Source organism: Pezoporus occidentalis, unplaced genomic scaffold, assembly GCF_034315485.1.
Source record: "Pezoporus occidentalis ecotype Australia unplaced genomic scaffold, CSIRO_AGI_Poc_V1 ctg151, whole genome shotgun sequence".
Taxonomy (NCBI): domain Eukaryota; kingdom Metazoa; phylum Chordata; class Aves; order Psittaciformes; family Psittacidae; genus Pezoporus; species Pezoporus occidentalis.
The window spans coordinates 3,168,736-3,187,170 of record NW_026913328.1 but is presented as its reverse complement, the minus strand read 5'-3'; the positions used below and the strand labels follow the sequence as shown (position 1 = coordinate 3,187,170).

At 35.9% G+C, this 18,435-nt stretch overlaps 1 protein-coding gene across 4 annotated transcripts in view; it reads right to left on the bottom strand.

Annotated features, from left to right (window-relative positions):
* The window catches only part of ADGRL4 (adhesion G protein-coupled receptor L4), an 80,015-nt gene that overhangs the window by 25,849 nt on the left and 35,731 nt on the right, over positions 1-18,435 (bottom strand). For 3 of the 4 annotated variants that reach the window (XM_062611279.1, XM_062611278.1, XM_062611282.1), the window contains 8 exons: positions 14,250-14,402; positions 8,157-8,312; positions 7,581-7,651; positions 5,652-5,825; positions 5,369-5,552; positions 3,041-3,157; positions 1,746-1,939; positions 332-502 (listed from right to left, as the gene is read on the bottom strand). In XM_062611279.1, the coding sequence (XP_062467263.1) occupies positions 332-502; positions 1,746-1,939; positions 3,041-3,157; positions 5,369-5,552; positions 5,652-5,825; positions 7,581-7,651; positions 8,157-8,312; positions 14,250-14,402 (1,220 nt within the window). The remainder of the gene's footprint in view (positions 1-331; positions 503-1,745; positions 1,940-3,040; positions 3,158-5,368; positions 5,553-5,651; positions 5,826-7,580; positions 7,652-8,156; positions 8,313-14,249; positions 14,403-18,435) is intronic. The other variant, XM_062611280.1, reaches the window with a different exon arrangement.

Here is an 18,435-nt window from a genome sequence, read left to right as displayed (position 1 = left end):
CAGTGAATGCCAGTTAAATCCCACAGCAGTCTTAAAATGGGATTTAAAATTAAAAGCAATGCACCAAAAATAAGCACAACAGACTGTGTATTTGGAACAAGATATTTTGCTGCATCATTGCTCTGTAATACTGCAGAAAGGACAAAAGGAAAATCAAACACATATGGGAGGAATTTTGTTTGCCCTGTGCACAATAAATTGTGTGTTTGCTGAACAAAATCAAGAGACAACCTAAAAGGGGAAAAGTACATAAGTTGCACTGAAATAAAAACATAAGGAATGAGGATAAGAGAAAGTATGAGGTAAAACACTAAATTAAAATAGCACTTACAACAGAGCCACCTGAGGACATCAAAACAGCAAAATGAGTCAGATGATTACATTTGCATGAGATATGAGTGGAGTTGGAATGTGTCAGCTCACAGCCTTCTGTAGCCCAGTTGCCATTCATTGTGTCTGCTGAGTAGTTCCAAAATGCACATTTAATATCTTTATCCGGAGTCTGGAACAGAAACAAGATGTTTTACTGATGGCAAAAGGCAGGATATTTCCTATCAAGAGACCTTTCTTACGTTAGCCAGTGCAATTCATTACATACTGCTTGCACCTTTGGAAGGCTGGGAAACAAAAATGACATTCTGCAAGTCCTATTCCAAGCAATCAAAACATGGCTAGAGAGGGAAGCATCTTATCCACAAAGCTAACACCCTACCAAAAATGTAGTCTAATCAGATTACTGAACCGTTCTGGCACTTGCAAAGGTGTTGGAATTTTTACCTACTGAAATCATTGTTACATACATACACCTGCACCTGCTGAACATGGACTAAACCCCAAGGTTACAGCCACATTGCTTGTCCGGCTCACAGTCCCTTCCAAATGAGCAGTTTGAAAACTGAGACTTATTCCATGCATTTTACAAAGTGATCTGAGATAAAGCCAGGGTCATATCACACCTGCTATATCAGGTGTGATGACAGCGCTGAATAAGACCATTAGTATTATTTATTACAGTTAGTGCTTACTAACTTGTCAAAGATAAGGTCCCCACTGTACTAATAAGTTGTATAAATATATGCAAATTTATATAGAAGACAAATAACAAATTTAAAAGCTGCATAACCAAGGTTAACACCTTGTCCTACCGTCAATGTCTTTACACACTTTCTATGTTTCTGATAATTCTTTGTGCAATGCAAGGTGATTCTTCATGCACAAGTAAATTCAGTAAAATCTATACACACTATGGAACTAAAATTATTAGTTTTAAACAAATGTGTTCAGATTTCAGAAATAACAAAGTCGAAATACTATAGGTTCTGGTATATTCTCCTACCTCCAAGATAACTTTTCGCAGTAACTTTGAAGCATATCTTCGTATTTTTTAATATGCATGCTTAACCATGTGATAAACTTTCAGAAACCCCACCTAAATACAGGATATTCAAGACCCTGTAATATTCTGTGTTTCAGGCATCTACATTTTATTCATACTATAACCCAGCAAAGCTGGCGTTGTTGCCCTTGCTTTAGTCCCATAGCTATTTTCTGTTGTATCATATTTAGTTTATTGCACTTATGATGTCACATTTGGAATTCATCTAACTAGAGAAATAAATGACAAACATCAGCAAACAACAGAATTATGTCTCAATATATTGTACACTGCAGGTATGGTTACATCACATAAAATGATTAACTATTATTTTGTTTTATTTGATGTTGATAATAAAAAAGCCCCTTACCTTCATATACTTTAAGGTAAATGTTATTTTCTCAAGCTCATAGAGTGTAGGTGGATTTGAGCTAATTGCCACAGCTATAACTGATGAGCTTACGGTCTGTCTCTGCTCTGAAGTATCTTTTGAGGAGAGGTTTTTAGGCGATGAAAGCAAAGAACCAATATTGCTATACCGCAGAAAGACAACTGCAACGGTGCCTATCAATCAAATAGACCATGTTCAGTGGTTTGTGGGGTTTTTATTGAAGAACAATATTGAAGACATTAAGGAAACAATAAACAATAGACATTATTACTGCTCTTGCATAAAATATGCAAAACGGAATCTTTGTGGAATACTTATGAAAAGGTTTTAGAGACAATGAAATATAGCTTTATTTAAAACAATGTAACTGCCATTAGAAATATCTATGTGTGCTCACACTGGGAATTCTAATTAGATATACACATGTATACTTTTTTCTAGAGTAATACATGCTTGCTGCTGTTTTACAGTTGGCTACATATGTGGTATCAGGTCTCAAACTAAAATGGCTCAGACCTGAGGTAAATACTGGGCTTCTCTGAATTACCTGGCTTACTTTGATTTCCATTGCAGTGGACCCAGAATGGAAGGCACATAGGGAAAAAAAAAGCAAATGGGATTTTAGGATGCAGTGCTGATACAAAAAAAAAGAAGTCATGATTTTTCTTCCTGGTACCAAAGCAAATCACTTTTTGGGCTACTGACAGGTGGTGAGATTCAGATAAACTGGAAGATTAGGATTTAAAAAATATTTTCTATGTTTATTAGGTCAGGTAGTTTAATTCTAGAACTGTTTAAACACATTTATTTATTTTCAGTGATGACAGTAGTTGCAAACCATTTCTGTAGCACTATGAGGTCCAAGCCAATTTCCTTGCCTTACTGGTTTGGTACTGAAGAAAATGTATTCTTGCCCTAGTGAACTACTCTTTAAATAGAAAAGGTACACAACTTTTTTGGAGGAGAAGTAAGAAAACTAGTTGATGGGGCCAGTATGAACTCACAGCAGATCTATGGCTAAGAAAAGGATAAAGCTCAGGTCTCTGGCAACAATATCCAGTGTTAAAGCTCACTGTATACTGGAAACGTTAGAAACACCAGTCTTGAGACAGTAAAGGCGTAGGAGAGATGATGATAGAAACACCTTGACTCCTCTGTAGTTAACAGGGCTGAAGCTCAGTCTTAGTAAACTGCATATTTGGTTATTTACTAGTGGGTACAAGTCTAGCCAAGGTGTTTAATAGCCCACCTACTCTCTAACCTTTGTTTCTTACCATTAGGATGAGATTCCTCTCTCTTCTTTGGAGAGATCTTTATATAATCTCCCCCCGTGTATGCATGAGGGTGAATGTGTTTCATGTGATGTGAATCAAAAGCAAAAACCTTGAGTACTGAAAAAGAAGAAAAATACTGCACAAGTCAGAGATCCATTACAGTGTACCATAATTTACAGTTGGGTTAATAAATGTGCTATTGAATTGCATAATTAACGTGACTTTTAAGAGTATATCATTGCACCAAATATTTCAAGAAAAATGCTATTAATATGTTTGCTTAAACCCCTATGTTTTATTATTTTCCTGCATACATTTTGCTCTCATACTTTTTCCATGAAAAATATTGTCTTTTATTCACCTTGCATTAAATTAGGAACTGGAAAGAACAATGTAGGTTACTCTAAGAAGAGCTATTGCTTTATTAAAAATGCATTTCTAAAAGGGACCACAAATCACAATTATAAAAAGCAAAGCATAAAATTCTCTACTGAATAGTAACATTTGACAAAAGCCAATTTTTGAAAAGTATATATTTTATAGTTATCTGTCCATGCTACCAAACGCACATTGCACCATGAAATAATGATGTGTCTTGTCAAAAAACTAACAAACAAGCATCACCCCTCAGGACACAAACTACATTAGAGGACATTGAGCTCTTTATTTGGTTCATTATAGTGCTGAGTTTCAATCACCCAGGAAGGGAACAAAAAAAGTCAATCAGGACTCTTTTAAAAAACAAAACAGCAAACAAATCTAAAACTTGACTGATGGAGGAATATCACTAAGCTGTACAATCTGCATTGCTTATAGCACAGCACACAAAAATAATATGAGCTATTCAATAGACCAGCTGTCAGAAAACGTTCGTCAGGATGTAAGAAATAGTAGTTTCTGTAGCTGGAGTTTTGAAAAGCTTGGAGTTCAAGAGATTGCAAGCAGTGGAGAGAGAGGGGTAATACTGTAGGTGTTGCCCCAGAATAGATGTGTGGGGCACATTTAAGTCCTGTGAAAAATGCATTGATGCTGAAAAACCGTAACAAAAGATTGCAGTGTTTGGGTCCAATTTGGAAAAGAGCTCATCTAGTTTCTCATTTTAGAACAAGAGCAAGACAAAAAAATCATCCACCTTTCAACATGGAAATTCCTCAAGATTCTCTTGATGATAAGCTTTTTTTCACACCTTGGTCTGACTAACATCTACACTGCTACTGGAGGCTGCACATGAATCCTCTCTTCAAGACCTTCATGGACTCAGTTCTGTAGCCAGGAGACCCTCTCCTTTCTGTCAGGGTGGTGGGGGAACCGGGGATTTACAGCCAGCTAGTGGCATCGCTTTGTATCTGCTGCAGGCCCAGACGTGCTCTGGACTGACATAAATCTGCTTCTAAAGAGTTTATGTAATAGAACAAAATCTCTCATTTTTCATCACTCTTGCTAATTTACTTTCAGAAAAGTGAAAGAAGAACAGGTGGTTTGACCTGCCTCAGGATCAAAGGAAGACTGTCTTATCATGTCATCTTACAAATTGGCAAACTGGTAAGAGGTACTGAAGGACTGTACTGAATCTAAAATAAGAAATCAGGTCACATGCAGTTTGGGTACATTCAGAGAAATGAAGATGTGACCATTGCCAAAGTCATAAACAATGCTTTATCAGGATTTTCAAAAGCAGCTGGTATTAACCTTACTCTGCTCCCACTGAAGGAATGATAGAACAATTATTAATACAGGAAAATCAGCAGGAGTTGTTGTGAAGGCACCAGCACACATGGAGAAAGGTAGGAAAGCAAAACGTGCAGTTTAGCCTAACTGGTTCTCCTCAGATATTCCTCTTGAAATGGAAATTCTTCTGAAATAAAGCCACTCCAGATCGGACTCACCAACCACAATCCCGATTCCATGATCATTTACAATACCTTCACTGAGCCAAAAAGAGGAAAAAATCTGTATATGGCAAATCTAAGTTTCATTCCACTGGTAGGGTTTTTTTTTAATGCATACTAGATGCATAGGATAATTTTGTACATGTAAGACGAATGCAGATTCATTGTTACGGTGTGACTAGAATGAGAGATTGAAAGAGAATCTGACAGGACAATTTCCTACAGCTTCTCAAGTTTTTTCTGGGCTGTAGGCTCACATGTTCAGTCATTGAAAATTATGATACCTACACTGAAAGTCAGGTGTTAGTTATGAAACTCATACAAATTAACACCTGTGTCTTTCACATAACACCATTTCTAATCTTCATAATCATGCTGAAAAACTCCTCAGTGTAATCCACACCTAAAGTATATCTTAGATTAATTTTCTTTATCTTACCTATGTCACTTGCATTAGCATCTAGCTGTGCTGTCTTTTTGAAGTTCTGTGACATGAGAAGCGTTGCTTGTTCTGCAGTATGCAGCAGCTTAGTCAGGCTCCGTCTTTGGTCATCTACAGGAAGAGCTTCCCAGACTGTAATCTTGTCTTTTTGTAAAAAATTGTTCACAGTACTAACCAAAACCTGCACATAAAATTATATGTTTAAGTGCAGGAGTCATATGCTATTTGTAAAATAAGACACACATCCCCCTCATCTAATTTTAAGGCTTGATCTACTCACATTAATGGTTGTATTACGAAGTGTTTCATTGTCAGAAACAGAGTAATGCCTGGTATTTAATGATGAATAAGATAGTGCTTCAACATATGAAATCACATCTACAGGTAAAAGCGGTCCCAAAGTATTTTTATTAATTTCTTGCAGCATCTCCAGGGGTGTTTTCAAATGACTAATCTGAAAAATACAAGAACTCGCATCTTAATGAAACAAATGAAGTCACATTTCTGCAAGTGAAAGTAAACCCAGTGCAAATGGCTGATTTCTGTGAATTAACATACTGGCTTTTAAGATGCTTGTGCATAAAAAGAGGCACCATTTAAATCAATAGGTTATACATGTCTGCTATAATCTTAATAAACAGCTACTATAAAAATAAGCCATATGCTATCATTAAACTTTTTTTCTGACTACTGCAGCTCTTTTTTATTTATCCTAATTCTCCAAAATTAGCTGGCAAATGTTCTGCAAAAGTCATTAAATATCAGTGATTTGATTATTCCATTGACTCTCTTCTGTTAAATTTTTAGTTGAAAATGTGGGAGCAGAGAAATAGTATATTTGGTAGGGTTTTCTTTTTTTTTTTTTTAAACGCAGATTATAAAGCATGTAGTTAAATCAAACTGTACTATTTCACCATCAATGCTTCAGTTTATGAACTGCTTAATGCAGTTATATAAAACAATTGGTTTAAAAAGCAACAGTCTGAAGAAGGTGAGATGATTAAACTTGCAAATTTCCATCTCACAGCTGAATAAGAAAAGAATTCTTATTTCACGATACTGAAATTTAATGAGATTAAAATTCCTCCCCCCCCCCCCCAAAAGAAAAACATCAAAGAAACCCTGAACCCAACACCTGATTTTGTAAGATCTGTAGACTCTGCTGCTGAACAGCTTTTATGGGGCTTGCTTTGTCTTTGACTGCAGCTGAATCAAACTAGAACACAGGCTAAAAATCTAGGCTAAAATCTGACACAGTTTTTTATGCAAAATTGAGGTATTTTAACTTACTACTTTAATTTGACTATGTATTTTAAAAACAAAAAATAAAACCCCAAAATCCTAAATCCTGCTGTGGCATTTACCATGCCTTCATATGTAAAGGTGGTAAGCATATATTACATTTAATATAATACATTACATTACAGGTTAACACAGAAAGCATGTTAACACAATGACCATCTTACACTAGGTTAATAAAAGCCTTTCAATAAATATCTTTCTGAATTTTTTAACTTTGGCAAACTGCTTAATATAAGATCCCAACATATACAATTTGATTTATTTATTCTTATGTTTCATTTATCTTTTTAAATTAGACAATACTATAAATGTAGACTAATGAACAGTGATTCCATTAATGTTTTGGGTTTGTTTTTTTTTTTTGAATTTGCTTCAGGAATCTCTGTTTCTGGTGAAAAAGAAATCTTGAGTCCAGAGTCCCTGAATCTATAAATTCTGCACCACTTTACATACTATGCTTTGGCAGTAAATATATTAGCATACCAGGTTGTTATTGCTCCATTTTCTATTTTGTCACTTGTTGACATTACTTTTGTAAGCTATCTTGCTGCCTTTCACTCTGAACAAGCAAATAATTGCACATCAGTAAATGCTGCAGTGTGTAACTTCAGAAATTGCAGAAACAGTTGAGTGATCATCACACTTCTGAATTTGTCATGCATCATGACTCACTTTGCTGGAAACAGAACACACAGATTCCCAGCAAGTTATTATCATGATTTGAACATATAACCCAGTTCAAATAATTTGAAATTATTAAAAACACTTCTGTAAACATACTTAAGTTCAATTGTATGCTTCAAGCATTTGTTAAAAGCTCCTTAAGAACTATTATAATTGAAATAACAGTTTCAAACAGAAACAATTAAAGGATTTAGAAATTAATCTATAAACCAATGCTACTTACCCCAGCTAAAGTTCTGTTAATACGTTCAGTTATACAGTCTTTGTATAACTCACACTTGGCCTTCAGATTTTCTGTAGAAATTAAACAGAAACTAATTATATACTGCAGTTTAATCAATATTCAATGTATACTTATTTTAAGAGCTCTTGTCATTCCTCACACCACCAGCATTCTGAATTTATGCACATTAAGACACAGCACTTTGTTCTCAAACTGCAACTACTGGGACTTGATCTTGGCCAAAGTTACACCACTGGACAGACTCTCAGCTTTTGTTTTACTCAGGTAGAGACTTAGGCCCCTTTCCTTGGGACTTCTACAGGTAAACTTAAGAGACAGCTTGAAATTATGGAGAGAAGGAGACATCTGACAACCACTATTTCAAATGGATTTCATCACACTGTTTAGCAACAATACATTTACAAAATGATTCTATTCTCAGGAAATGTAGATGTCACTGCCTTGCCTCTTTTTCATGTATTGCTGATTAATCTAGCTGAAGATAAAGAGGCACTGGTGGGTTTCTCAGAAGATGTAGCTCTCTAATAACACATAAACCTTGATAATATCATGTACCTTGGCAGGAAGTGCCATCATTTGGCTTAAACTGCAATTTTCCCGTGGATGGTTGATAACCTTCCTTACAGGAGCAGTTAAACCCTCCATCCACGTTTTCACATTTTGCATGATCTCCACAGGCAACAGTTCCTTCATTGCTGCACTCATCTACATCTGCAAATATCGTGAGAAATTGAATTTTTCATTAAGTGTTTACAGACTAACACCTTGCTGCTTTGTTGATAATAGCCCTGCATGCTGCAAGCAGTTTCATAATAAAATTTCATGGAATAAAAAAAAGCAAAAACTGAAAAGGCAAACTTAACGGCAAAATACCTGCCAATTATAATATTTAGGGATTAAAAGGATAAATATTAATTGATCATATTTTATGCCACCACTTTTATTACTATATAATAGTGCATTGTTCATGCTTTAAAACCATGAATTTAAAACCATAAAACTTTTAAAACCATATTAATTCTATCATAACAAAATGCTCTGCATGATGCAAATCATCAGAAAACCATTTTCCAGAGATTAGACTAAATAGATTTTCTCAGCCTTATGATTCAGTTAGAAAAGAGAAATAAAACTGCAGCCTTTTCTTTTAAGTTACAGCTTTAAAAAGATGCTACAAAAGATCACTTCATCCATTTGCTAATCCAAGATTTAAGCTCTGTGCCCTTTAAAGTGCTTGGCATGTGGGATATTTTTTAATTCACATTTAAATTACATTTGCCTAAAATGTCTTCTGTACTTCTAAATAATTTGCCATTAGGTAGACAGGTTCAGTAACCGGGTGGGGCACAGTCCAAGAGTAAAGCTGATGAATTCCAGTAAGGGAATCCGTGAATTGATCAATTATAGAGAGCTGTATACTAACTCTTTGGCTGAGGTAGGGATTATTTTGCATTATTTGGTTGGCCAAGGATAAATATCAAATAACTCAATGGAGAAAGTAAACTGGGGAAAAAAAAACAAATATTTCTGATGAATGAAGTAATGGACTGTGAAGTGCTGTGCTGGAAAGGAGAAAAAAGTGAACAGCTTTGGAACAGGTATGAAAAGAGTTGAAAAATGAAGAAGTGATACATGAGCAGCTTTAAAGGAACAGCCTGAGAACTGAACTGAAAGAAAATAAAGGTAGAGAGGGGAATGGATGAATCAGAGAGAACTGAAGAACTGGCATGACACTGAATTTAGGAAATAAATTTGTGAAAAAGGACTGATTAACCGATTAGTGGGGGAGAACAGCTACGTGAATTGATAGAAGACTTTTGTGTAGCCAGATGGATGTTAAGGACAAACAGAAAGCAGATATAGAGGGCTGGAAATGCACTATTAGCATACAGGAACTATTTTTGCACTCTTATTTTTACACAAGACTGTTGGTGGTTTTAAAAAAGGAGTAGAACAAAAATGAGCAACCATGTATGTGAAATAAGGTTGCTAGATAAACAGAAATGGTAGAAAAACAGAAAAACGTTCATTAGCCAGCTCTCTTTCTTCTGCTCATAACTGCTGGGGTTCTAGTAGATGATTGAGATCCCACCCCATCCTCCTCACTGAGCAGTGAGTATGATTTTCACGTGAAATGCTGCATTTTAAGCCTGAGGTTCAGATGGGGAAGGTACAGATGGGAAGGCAAGGTGGGGCTGTGGGTGTATTTGCCTTTCCCAGCAAATCCACCTCAGCCTTTCACGGATAGCTGCTGTGGAAGCAGTGTGTTTGAATGGACTGGTGCAAGCACCGATATTTAAGGTATGAGGTTAAATTATAATTATCTGCATTAGGGCAATAGTTTGTTTCCATATTTAATGCCCCAAACTGAAAATATTTCTCTTTAATGAACTGAGTTTTACATTATCTGTGTTCATATGGTTTCTGTGACCTCAGTATTCATGCAGTCATGGAGCTAACCACATTATACATCAATGAATCTGGCAAAAGTGATGAAGAGGGAGGGAAAAAGCTTGGTATAGTGTTACATAGTCTACCTCATAATTAAATGCTGTCATTTAAAGACATAAGGCTAAAGTTCTTACTCTTGGCATTTAAATAACCTCTCACATCAGTAAATTATAAAGCTCTTTTTGAAACAAGTGGGTGACTGTCAGTGCCCTGTTGTGTGACTCTCTGTAAGACAGACAAACTTTGAATGAATTGAAGCAGCAAGGATGAAAACCACTACAATATCAGTTTGTATAACAAGAACACACATCAGCCTTATACCAAAGATTTCCTTGGCCTTGTCAGCTACACAGAGAAGGACATGTACATCTTAGCAAGATATTCAGTGTGTAGTGCAATGCTAAAACACCAGCAAATGACAAGAGGCTTTGCTAAAACTGATAATGATTTATAAATAAATACATAAATAAATGCTTGAATACTTTCTAGACTACCACAGATAAGTATTCAAGTTTTCATGTGATTTACTGGTGCAAATATTTCAGAATCATTGTGATATTTCACTTTTCATGAGTCTTTAGTTTAGTAAATCATTTATTTGTCATTATTGGGCAGTCATACGGATTACTCTTCCTCTTGTAATTATGTCGGATATTAAACATAATAGAAATTTTAATGAGAAGTCAGGATCATTCAAAACAACAGCAGAAACTTAAGTACCACAGCACATTTCTGGCAACAGGATGGTCTGACAGAGACACGTTGTTGAGTATACACAAATAGACTCTGCAGTTGAGCTGTACATATGGAATGAGTCCATATCATGCCTATATAATTTACTATTTCCTGGAGAAAAAAAAATAAATCTCCTGGATGACAAAATTAAAAGGAAATATGCCTGATCTTGCAAGGTACTAATCAGCTTCACATCCCTTTTAAATCAATGAGATTGTCAGGGGCAGCCAATAATTTGTGACAGTTGCAAAAATGCAGCTTTTAAGTTCCTGCTTTGAAATGCAGAGGCTGTAAGTTTTTGTTTCTTTATATTTTGTAGTTATGCCATTTTAACCAAATATGCAATTGTTGGACCACACATGGACAGCAGCTTGTCAGTGCTTTCAGCGATCCAATTTTGCTGGAGCTTTGGGGCAAGGATCTCAAACCGTCTTCCTTGATCTACTACAGCAGTGGGGCTGGGCTGCCAAGGCTTGACTGAGCAGTCTTTGCTGAAAACATTCCTGAGCAAAGGCTGAAGAACAGCAGCTTTTTAAACAGAAGAGCATTTGCCGTAGCTCTGCAAAACCCTGGCCTTTTAGTAAATATTCAAAACAAACCCTGGAGCTGAACTTTGAAGCTTTTATAATAGCTCCAATCAGAAAAATAATATCACCAACACCACTTAGGCTAGTGTGAAAATAGATTTAGAACCTTCTATTTTATTTCTGTGCTTTGTCACTCCTCATTTACTGCAGCAGGCAAGGAAATTCCAATTAAATTAAAAGTACTGAGAACAGTTATTATGTTCAGTCTTGCCAATTACTGGATTGTACCTACATCGCTTTGATTCTTCACCAGTCAGTCAAGACAGCTTGATGTCTACATTATACCTTCTGCTTATTAGTAGCTTGCAAGTGATTGAAAAGTCCAATTGCAAAGGACTAGATGTTCCCTCCCCATGCCTCCATACTGTGGAAGTCAGCAGCACACACAAAGCAGAAATGAAAAAGCCTACGAATAGCACAGGCAAAAGAAAAGTTAGCCACATAGCATATCCCATCCACTGTACAACTCTCCTGACACAGAAAAGGATGTGATGTAGAAATGGTGCCTTCCCAGTGTTCTCAAAATACCTGAGTAAAACTAATAGCATGTTCCTGGAAAAGGCAGAGTAGCACAGATGTCACTTTCATTTTACAGATAGCCATTTTAATGTTTTTACTGTGTTGACCAGGGTGAAAAAAGTAGGTTTATATTTCACCTTTTCAGCTGCAGCTGAACATTCAATAAAATGTGAAGTCTAAGGGAAAAGCATGGCTTTTATACTGTAAATAGATTTTAATAACTCATATGCTGGAGAACAGAAAAATACAATCTTCAGAAACATTACATCTCTGCATTCCTCTTTTTTTCTTCTCCATTTCCTTTCTCCTTCTCTTTTCTTCTCTCTCTCTTACTACCTTCCAGTTCCTCCTCTATCTGCATTTCATTGCCATCTCCTCACCAATTCTACCGCCTAACATAGGTGAAATACTGCTGACCCCCAACAGAAGGATTGGGTTAAGGGTGAACTGATATTTCCCAAATCCACTATACCAAGTTTTCCTCTGGTCCACTATCCTGAGAATTATAATCACTTTGTATTTGGTTTAGTATAGTATCCAAAGAGGGGAGAAACACACATATGTATTCATCTGGACTTTGAAGAGCACTCACACATACACAGTGATGTACCACACTTGCACCACTGGGAAGTCCAGATAGGTTTGATTGCATAAACACATAAACATAATGGCATACTCTCCAAAATTCAACTACTGCGTTTTCAAAGGTGCTGCCATATGCGTTATACCTATATACTAAAGAGAAAACTTAAGACTTTGCAGAATTTGAAAATACTTTGGTGCCTATAAACTTGAGTGGATACTTGGTAGCTCTGTCCTCCTAATTGTGCAGGATAATTTGCACTGTATTTACAATGACAACTTCAGTGTTTGCTTTAGGGGTGTGTAGTACACCCTGAATACACTGCTGACAGCTGCTTGTGAGCAAGTCATATCTGCCACCACCAGCAGCAGATCCATTGGGTACAAAATATCCTATTATGGTTTCCCTGACAAATAGAGTAGAAAATTAATTGTGGATCAAAAGGCTGTCTTTAGGACTCACTACTTGCCAAAGTCATCGGTACACTTGTATAATGAGAAAAGGCGCCTAAGGTAATTTTTTTATTTCAGCGTGAGTTTTGGAAGCTCTCACCTCTTCCCATATGAACTTACAAAAAGGAGAAGTGGTAAACTAACCCCCAGTAGAGGATAAAAAATGATCAGTCTGTCCAGTAAAGAGGGCAATAGGAAAAAAAAAGCAAGCTAATGATGAAAAGCTAAAGTGACTCAAGAACAGTCAGAGGAAGAACTTTGAAGACAAAACTTCTGAAGCTGAGAAAATGTCATAACATAAAAATCAAAGCCTGGACCAGAAACAGCAAGAATATTTACAGCTTAATGTGCTAACAGTCTCAATCCCAGCTAATTTAAGAACGATTCATGGCAGCTGGGTAAAGCGGAGCTATTTTAGTTGGCTGTGAGCAATGGGCAAGAAACGTTGATTAGATCATTTTCTGGCTTAATATGCAGCCATTCTGCTGATATTAAGAGCAGTAAGAAGAGAGGTTGTCAGCACTCACAAGCTCACAGGAGACGTATACAGAATGAGACATAGTCAGCATAAAGGTGTAAAGGGCAATAGATTTATTTCTCATTTTCTGATTCCCTGAGGACTGTTGCAACATATAGAGAAAATTACCAGGAGTTTGAAAGAAGAGAAACAGTTACAGTTCTTCCATCCAAAGGAAATCCTAAAGGATTGCATAGCTGTTCAGAAATAACATTTTTCCAGAGAACTTTTCCTCCCCTGTAATCTTGAGCAGCTTCCACCCAACTGCTACAGAAACAGAGGCTGATGGATGGCACAGGAGGTAGGTTAACTACTGATCTTGCTCATTGCTTTTGATCAGACTTGAAAAATTACCAAAAATATCTCAACCAAAGCCCCCAAAAGAAAAAGCATAGTTTTGGAGCATAGTAGGTTACTTGTATAGGGGATTTTTTTGGTCCAGAGCTACCTAAATGCAGAATACTTTGTCACTGCTTTGTTTTAAGAACATGACCACTTTTCTCACACATTAGTGAAACAGGGGCATAAATAGGTAGATTGGGGATTTCTGTGTTACCTTAACTTCATTGTCTAAAACTGTGGCATAAAAATATTGCAAGCAGATTCAAGATTGAAGTGTTACTGAAAGCAGTGAGAACCGTGGGGCCGCACTGAAATATTAAGTTTGTAACAGTCCAAGTTGAGGGAATTTTATATTCAGGCCCCGAACTTCACAAATCTAAAAACATTTTACTAGATTTCTATAATTAACAGAAGCAAAAAGAGTGACAGTGTAAAGCAAGCTGGCAGACATTAATAACTTACCCACACAGGAGGTTCCATCATTAGGTACAAAAGTTTGTTGACCATTGCTGGATTTGAAACCAGGCATACACATGCAGAAATAACTTCCCACTGTGTTTGTGCAATTGGCATGCTCTCCACAAGGCTGGGTAGCATTTTCACATTCATTATCATCTGTCAAAACATAAATTATGGAGAAATATATTTAAATTTGCCAATTGAAGAAAACAGTAAAGAGTAAGTTTAATGTGGACTCTGGTATTTTATTTATATAAGTTATTAATGCTGAGCTGGCACTCTTGGTGTCTGTCTATACAGTTTTCCCATTGGCAAGGATGTAATCAGGTGTTCAGCAGCACTCTTCTGCCCTCATTCTGTGAGTCAACAGATGAGAAAACCAGCAGGATACTGAAGTGAATTGTTTAATTGGATATTCACTTGGGATAAAGGACTGAGACAAGTATATGTTTTGCCATGGTTGTATTTTGTAACATTCTTTTGCTATCCAAAAATCTGCAGATAGAAAGTCACACTGAGGATGCAGCTGGGAATTTAAAATCATAGAAAACAAAGCTCAAAAGGATATCAAGAAGTCACTCATTTTATTCCCTAACACCAAAGCAGGATCAGTATAGCTAAACTGTTAGGGGGTTTTTGGCCTGTTTTTGAAGACCTTCTGAGGTATTGCATAGGAGTCCTAGACAATGAACTAACCAAGTTTGTCCTACTGACTGACTTGAGTCTTCTTGAGCACGACAGGGAGAAGACATATGATTTCAGAAAAGACACCTAAGGATGAGTTTTAGAAAGGTGCTTCTGCTTTCTGATGGCCAGTGTTCTCCTAAGGTCCTGACGAGATAAGGTACAGGTAAATAAAGTGTCACGTAAGCTAGAACAGATTAAAGTACACCAAGAGCATGGTGCACATGGTACAACAATGTAAAATAATGCAGGGATACATTTCTGCAAGATAACTTAATTACACCCCCTGTATAACCCTAGAACAGGACATTATTCAGATTTGAAGTCTGATGTAATTTTGAACGCTATTCATTTGACTCAGAAAGGCAAATACCAATTCAGAACTGCAGCTTTCCTCAGGGGAGTTTGGGTCAACAGTATCAAATGGATTATGGTCATTATAACTAAAACTGAATGTAAATTATTGAGGAATCCAAGTATAAAAGCACCTTGCAAACACACACCAACAATATTCTACAGCTTTGATATTCATGAGAATACAGCAGAAATGGTGTATGATTTGGTTATTAAAGAATGCCAAAGTAAAACCAAACTAGTGTAAGTGGAGTTATGACAGGGAGGAAAAAAATGTGATGTTGATCCAAGTTCAAAAGCAAAGCATGAGAATATGAAAAATTCAGTTTGGCATGTGGTATTGCAGAGTCCAGGCCCCAGAATATTTTTCAAATCTTGATAACAAGGTCCACTTCTTTGAATATCATTTGCATGTGTCTGTTTAGCTCTTTTGCAATCCCAGTTTGCTCCCAAACCCTGGCATTTCAGAACAAAAAAAAAAAAATCGGACTCTCCTATTTTAGTTGCCAAGTAAACCTGGTCTTGGGAAAGTATTAGATCCTAGGAAACAATGTGAGTTGACTTTGGAAAGCTCATTGGATAGTAGTCATGGAAGATAAGAAGTTGAAGGACACTGATAACTGTAGGACCTAATTCACAACAGAGAAATGACAGAGCTAAAGAGAGAAAAGCTACATGTAAGAACTTTCCTTTTTAATTTGTTTTCTAGGAGCTTAACTATAGTCCTCAAATTCCACCAGTATTACCCTTTTTCAGGTAGTCCAACAATTTTATAAGCAATATTAAAATGAGTCATGCAGTGGTCATCAATACATTTTTTACAATTATGCCTAGTTAACTTTACTGTATTATTGGCAGTTTTCCTCAATGTTCAGTATGTCTAAGGGGATTAATGGTAACTGTATTGCCTTAAGAGGCTTACCTGTTGAAAGCGCCTTTCAGATAATTTGAGAAAGCTTCAGAACATCAAAGACTAACAGTACCTTACATTGCAAACACAAGAATTAATATTAAGAGTTAAATTCATAAGTACCTTTCTTTTCACTATTCCCATGGTCTAACACAATACTGAGCCGACCATGTTGGGGCATAATTTACTGGACCACATCCTGCTTCCATTTTAAATTAATGGCATAAAAGTCACTGATGTAATTAGGCCCAGGGTGGTGCTCACTACAAAAAACTACTGGGTTAATGAGAAACGGAAGTAAGGAAGAAGTTTTCAAGAAAAAAAAGGGTTTTCATATATAGTTTAAGTAGATCTGTTCAATCCACCTAATTTCACACAAAATACTTCACAAGATCAACAACGATGGCAAAATATCTTCTAGTTCTCTGTATAAACAACTTAAACTTTTTCTTCAGATAGCAGTTCAATATGAAGCTCAGAGACTTAAAATAGTTTTCCAAATTTTCCATTATTTATAATATTACTGAATTTGTGATTTAAATGATGTCAGGAAAAAATAGCAGGATTTATAGATGGAAATATATATATTTTTTTGTGAGGCCCTTATATATAAAATATATATATTTTTTTTTTAATTTTTTAAAATTTTCTGTCTATGCTAAGAGGATACTTTAAATGACAATGAGCATGTCATCCACCTGCTTTGTTGCTACCTAATTCAATTATGGCACATGCAGTCATTCTTGGCACAGATACCAACTGAACACTTAGTTCCTGTAAAGACTTTTTTTTTTTTCAGTAACTAATGAAAAAATTGGAGACTTTTAGAGACAAGATTGGCCAAATCACATGGTTAATTATTGTGGCTAAATGGTAATGCTGCATTCAAGTTTCTGTGATACAGAAGACATTTCTTGAATAGCCATGATGTCTTGAGAAATGACAGTTGAGGAGGTAAGGAGCAGGTTGTGGGGGGTTTTGTTGCTGGGGTGGGTTTTTTTTTTGATTTTTGGGGGTTTGTTTGAGGAGTTTTGGGTATGTTTTTTTTAATCATTTTTACACGGCCCTTCTGTGATATTTGAATTGTTCTAAATCTCATCATTAAATAAAAGAAATCACACTGTAAGGAAATTTATAAATATTTTTCTAGGAAATTTGGGTTAAATAATCCATAGATGTGTGGATACAGGAATACACATGTGTACTGTATGTATACGTATGTATACGTATAAGCATGTATGTACACATACATTTATGTGTACCTGAATATTGGTAGGGTACTTGCATGATACAGGTGTAAAATAAAACCAGTTCTCCCTTTTCACCTTAAAAATGCAGTTACTATGTATTTTAATGTGCATAAATGTAATTATGGTTAGATGGAATTGGGTACTAGCTGCATGCAATCATATCTCTACCTGTCTCTCAAAAACATGTAAGGATCTTCAAAAGGAAAAAAAAAAATAAAAATCTGAAAAGCCAATATATCCCTTTCAAACTGAATTTTAAATCAGGATGGTAATTCTGTATTAAAATTGCTTGTGTTCATTAAAAGAACACTATTGGTTTAAGGATTGAGTGGCCCTACTGAGAAGCTTGGGCACTCATGGAAGTCTTTCCCTGTCACACAGAGCTATAAACTGGTTCCAGTGTCTAAACAATCACTCTTTTACATCAGGTAACATTGTTCATGGGGTAAAATGTGTATTAATTTTCTTTAGTGATGATATAATACGTTCTTATGAGGAATATTCAATTAATATAAAGCATTAAAACACATGAACAGAAAAAGGAAGAATGATCTGTGGATTTTAAGGCCATGATGCAGTTGGAAGCTAAAAGAATCTGATTTTAGGAAAAAAAAAAAATAAAATAGAGGTGGTTTCTTCTATCACAGCCCATGTACATTCTAAGGTTCCTCCGTGTCATGTATCCTGCTTTAATACAACATGGTTATAAAATTATAACCTACAGTAGGAAAATGTCAGGGCAATACAGCTACAACATGATATAATTTATTATTGTGACAAGCATGAGAAAATGCTTTGAATTACCAATTTTAAATATAATATTTTTGTAATACTGTTTACATATTTTACATGAAAAATGTCATGATGGAAAGTCTTACTGCAGCAGCTTTGAAGGATTTCCATTACACTGAGCGCATCTCCATGACAGACTTTTTGATGATAGGATGACATATAAAATGAAGAGTTAGGTTTGGAGTGAAACTTGTCATTA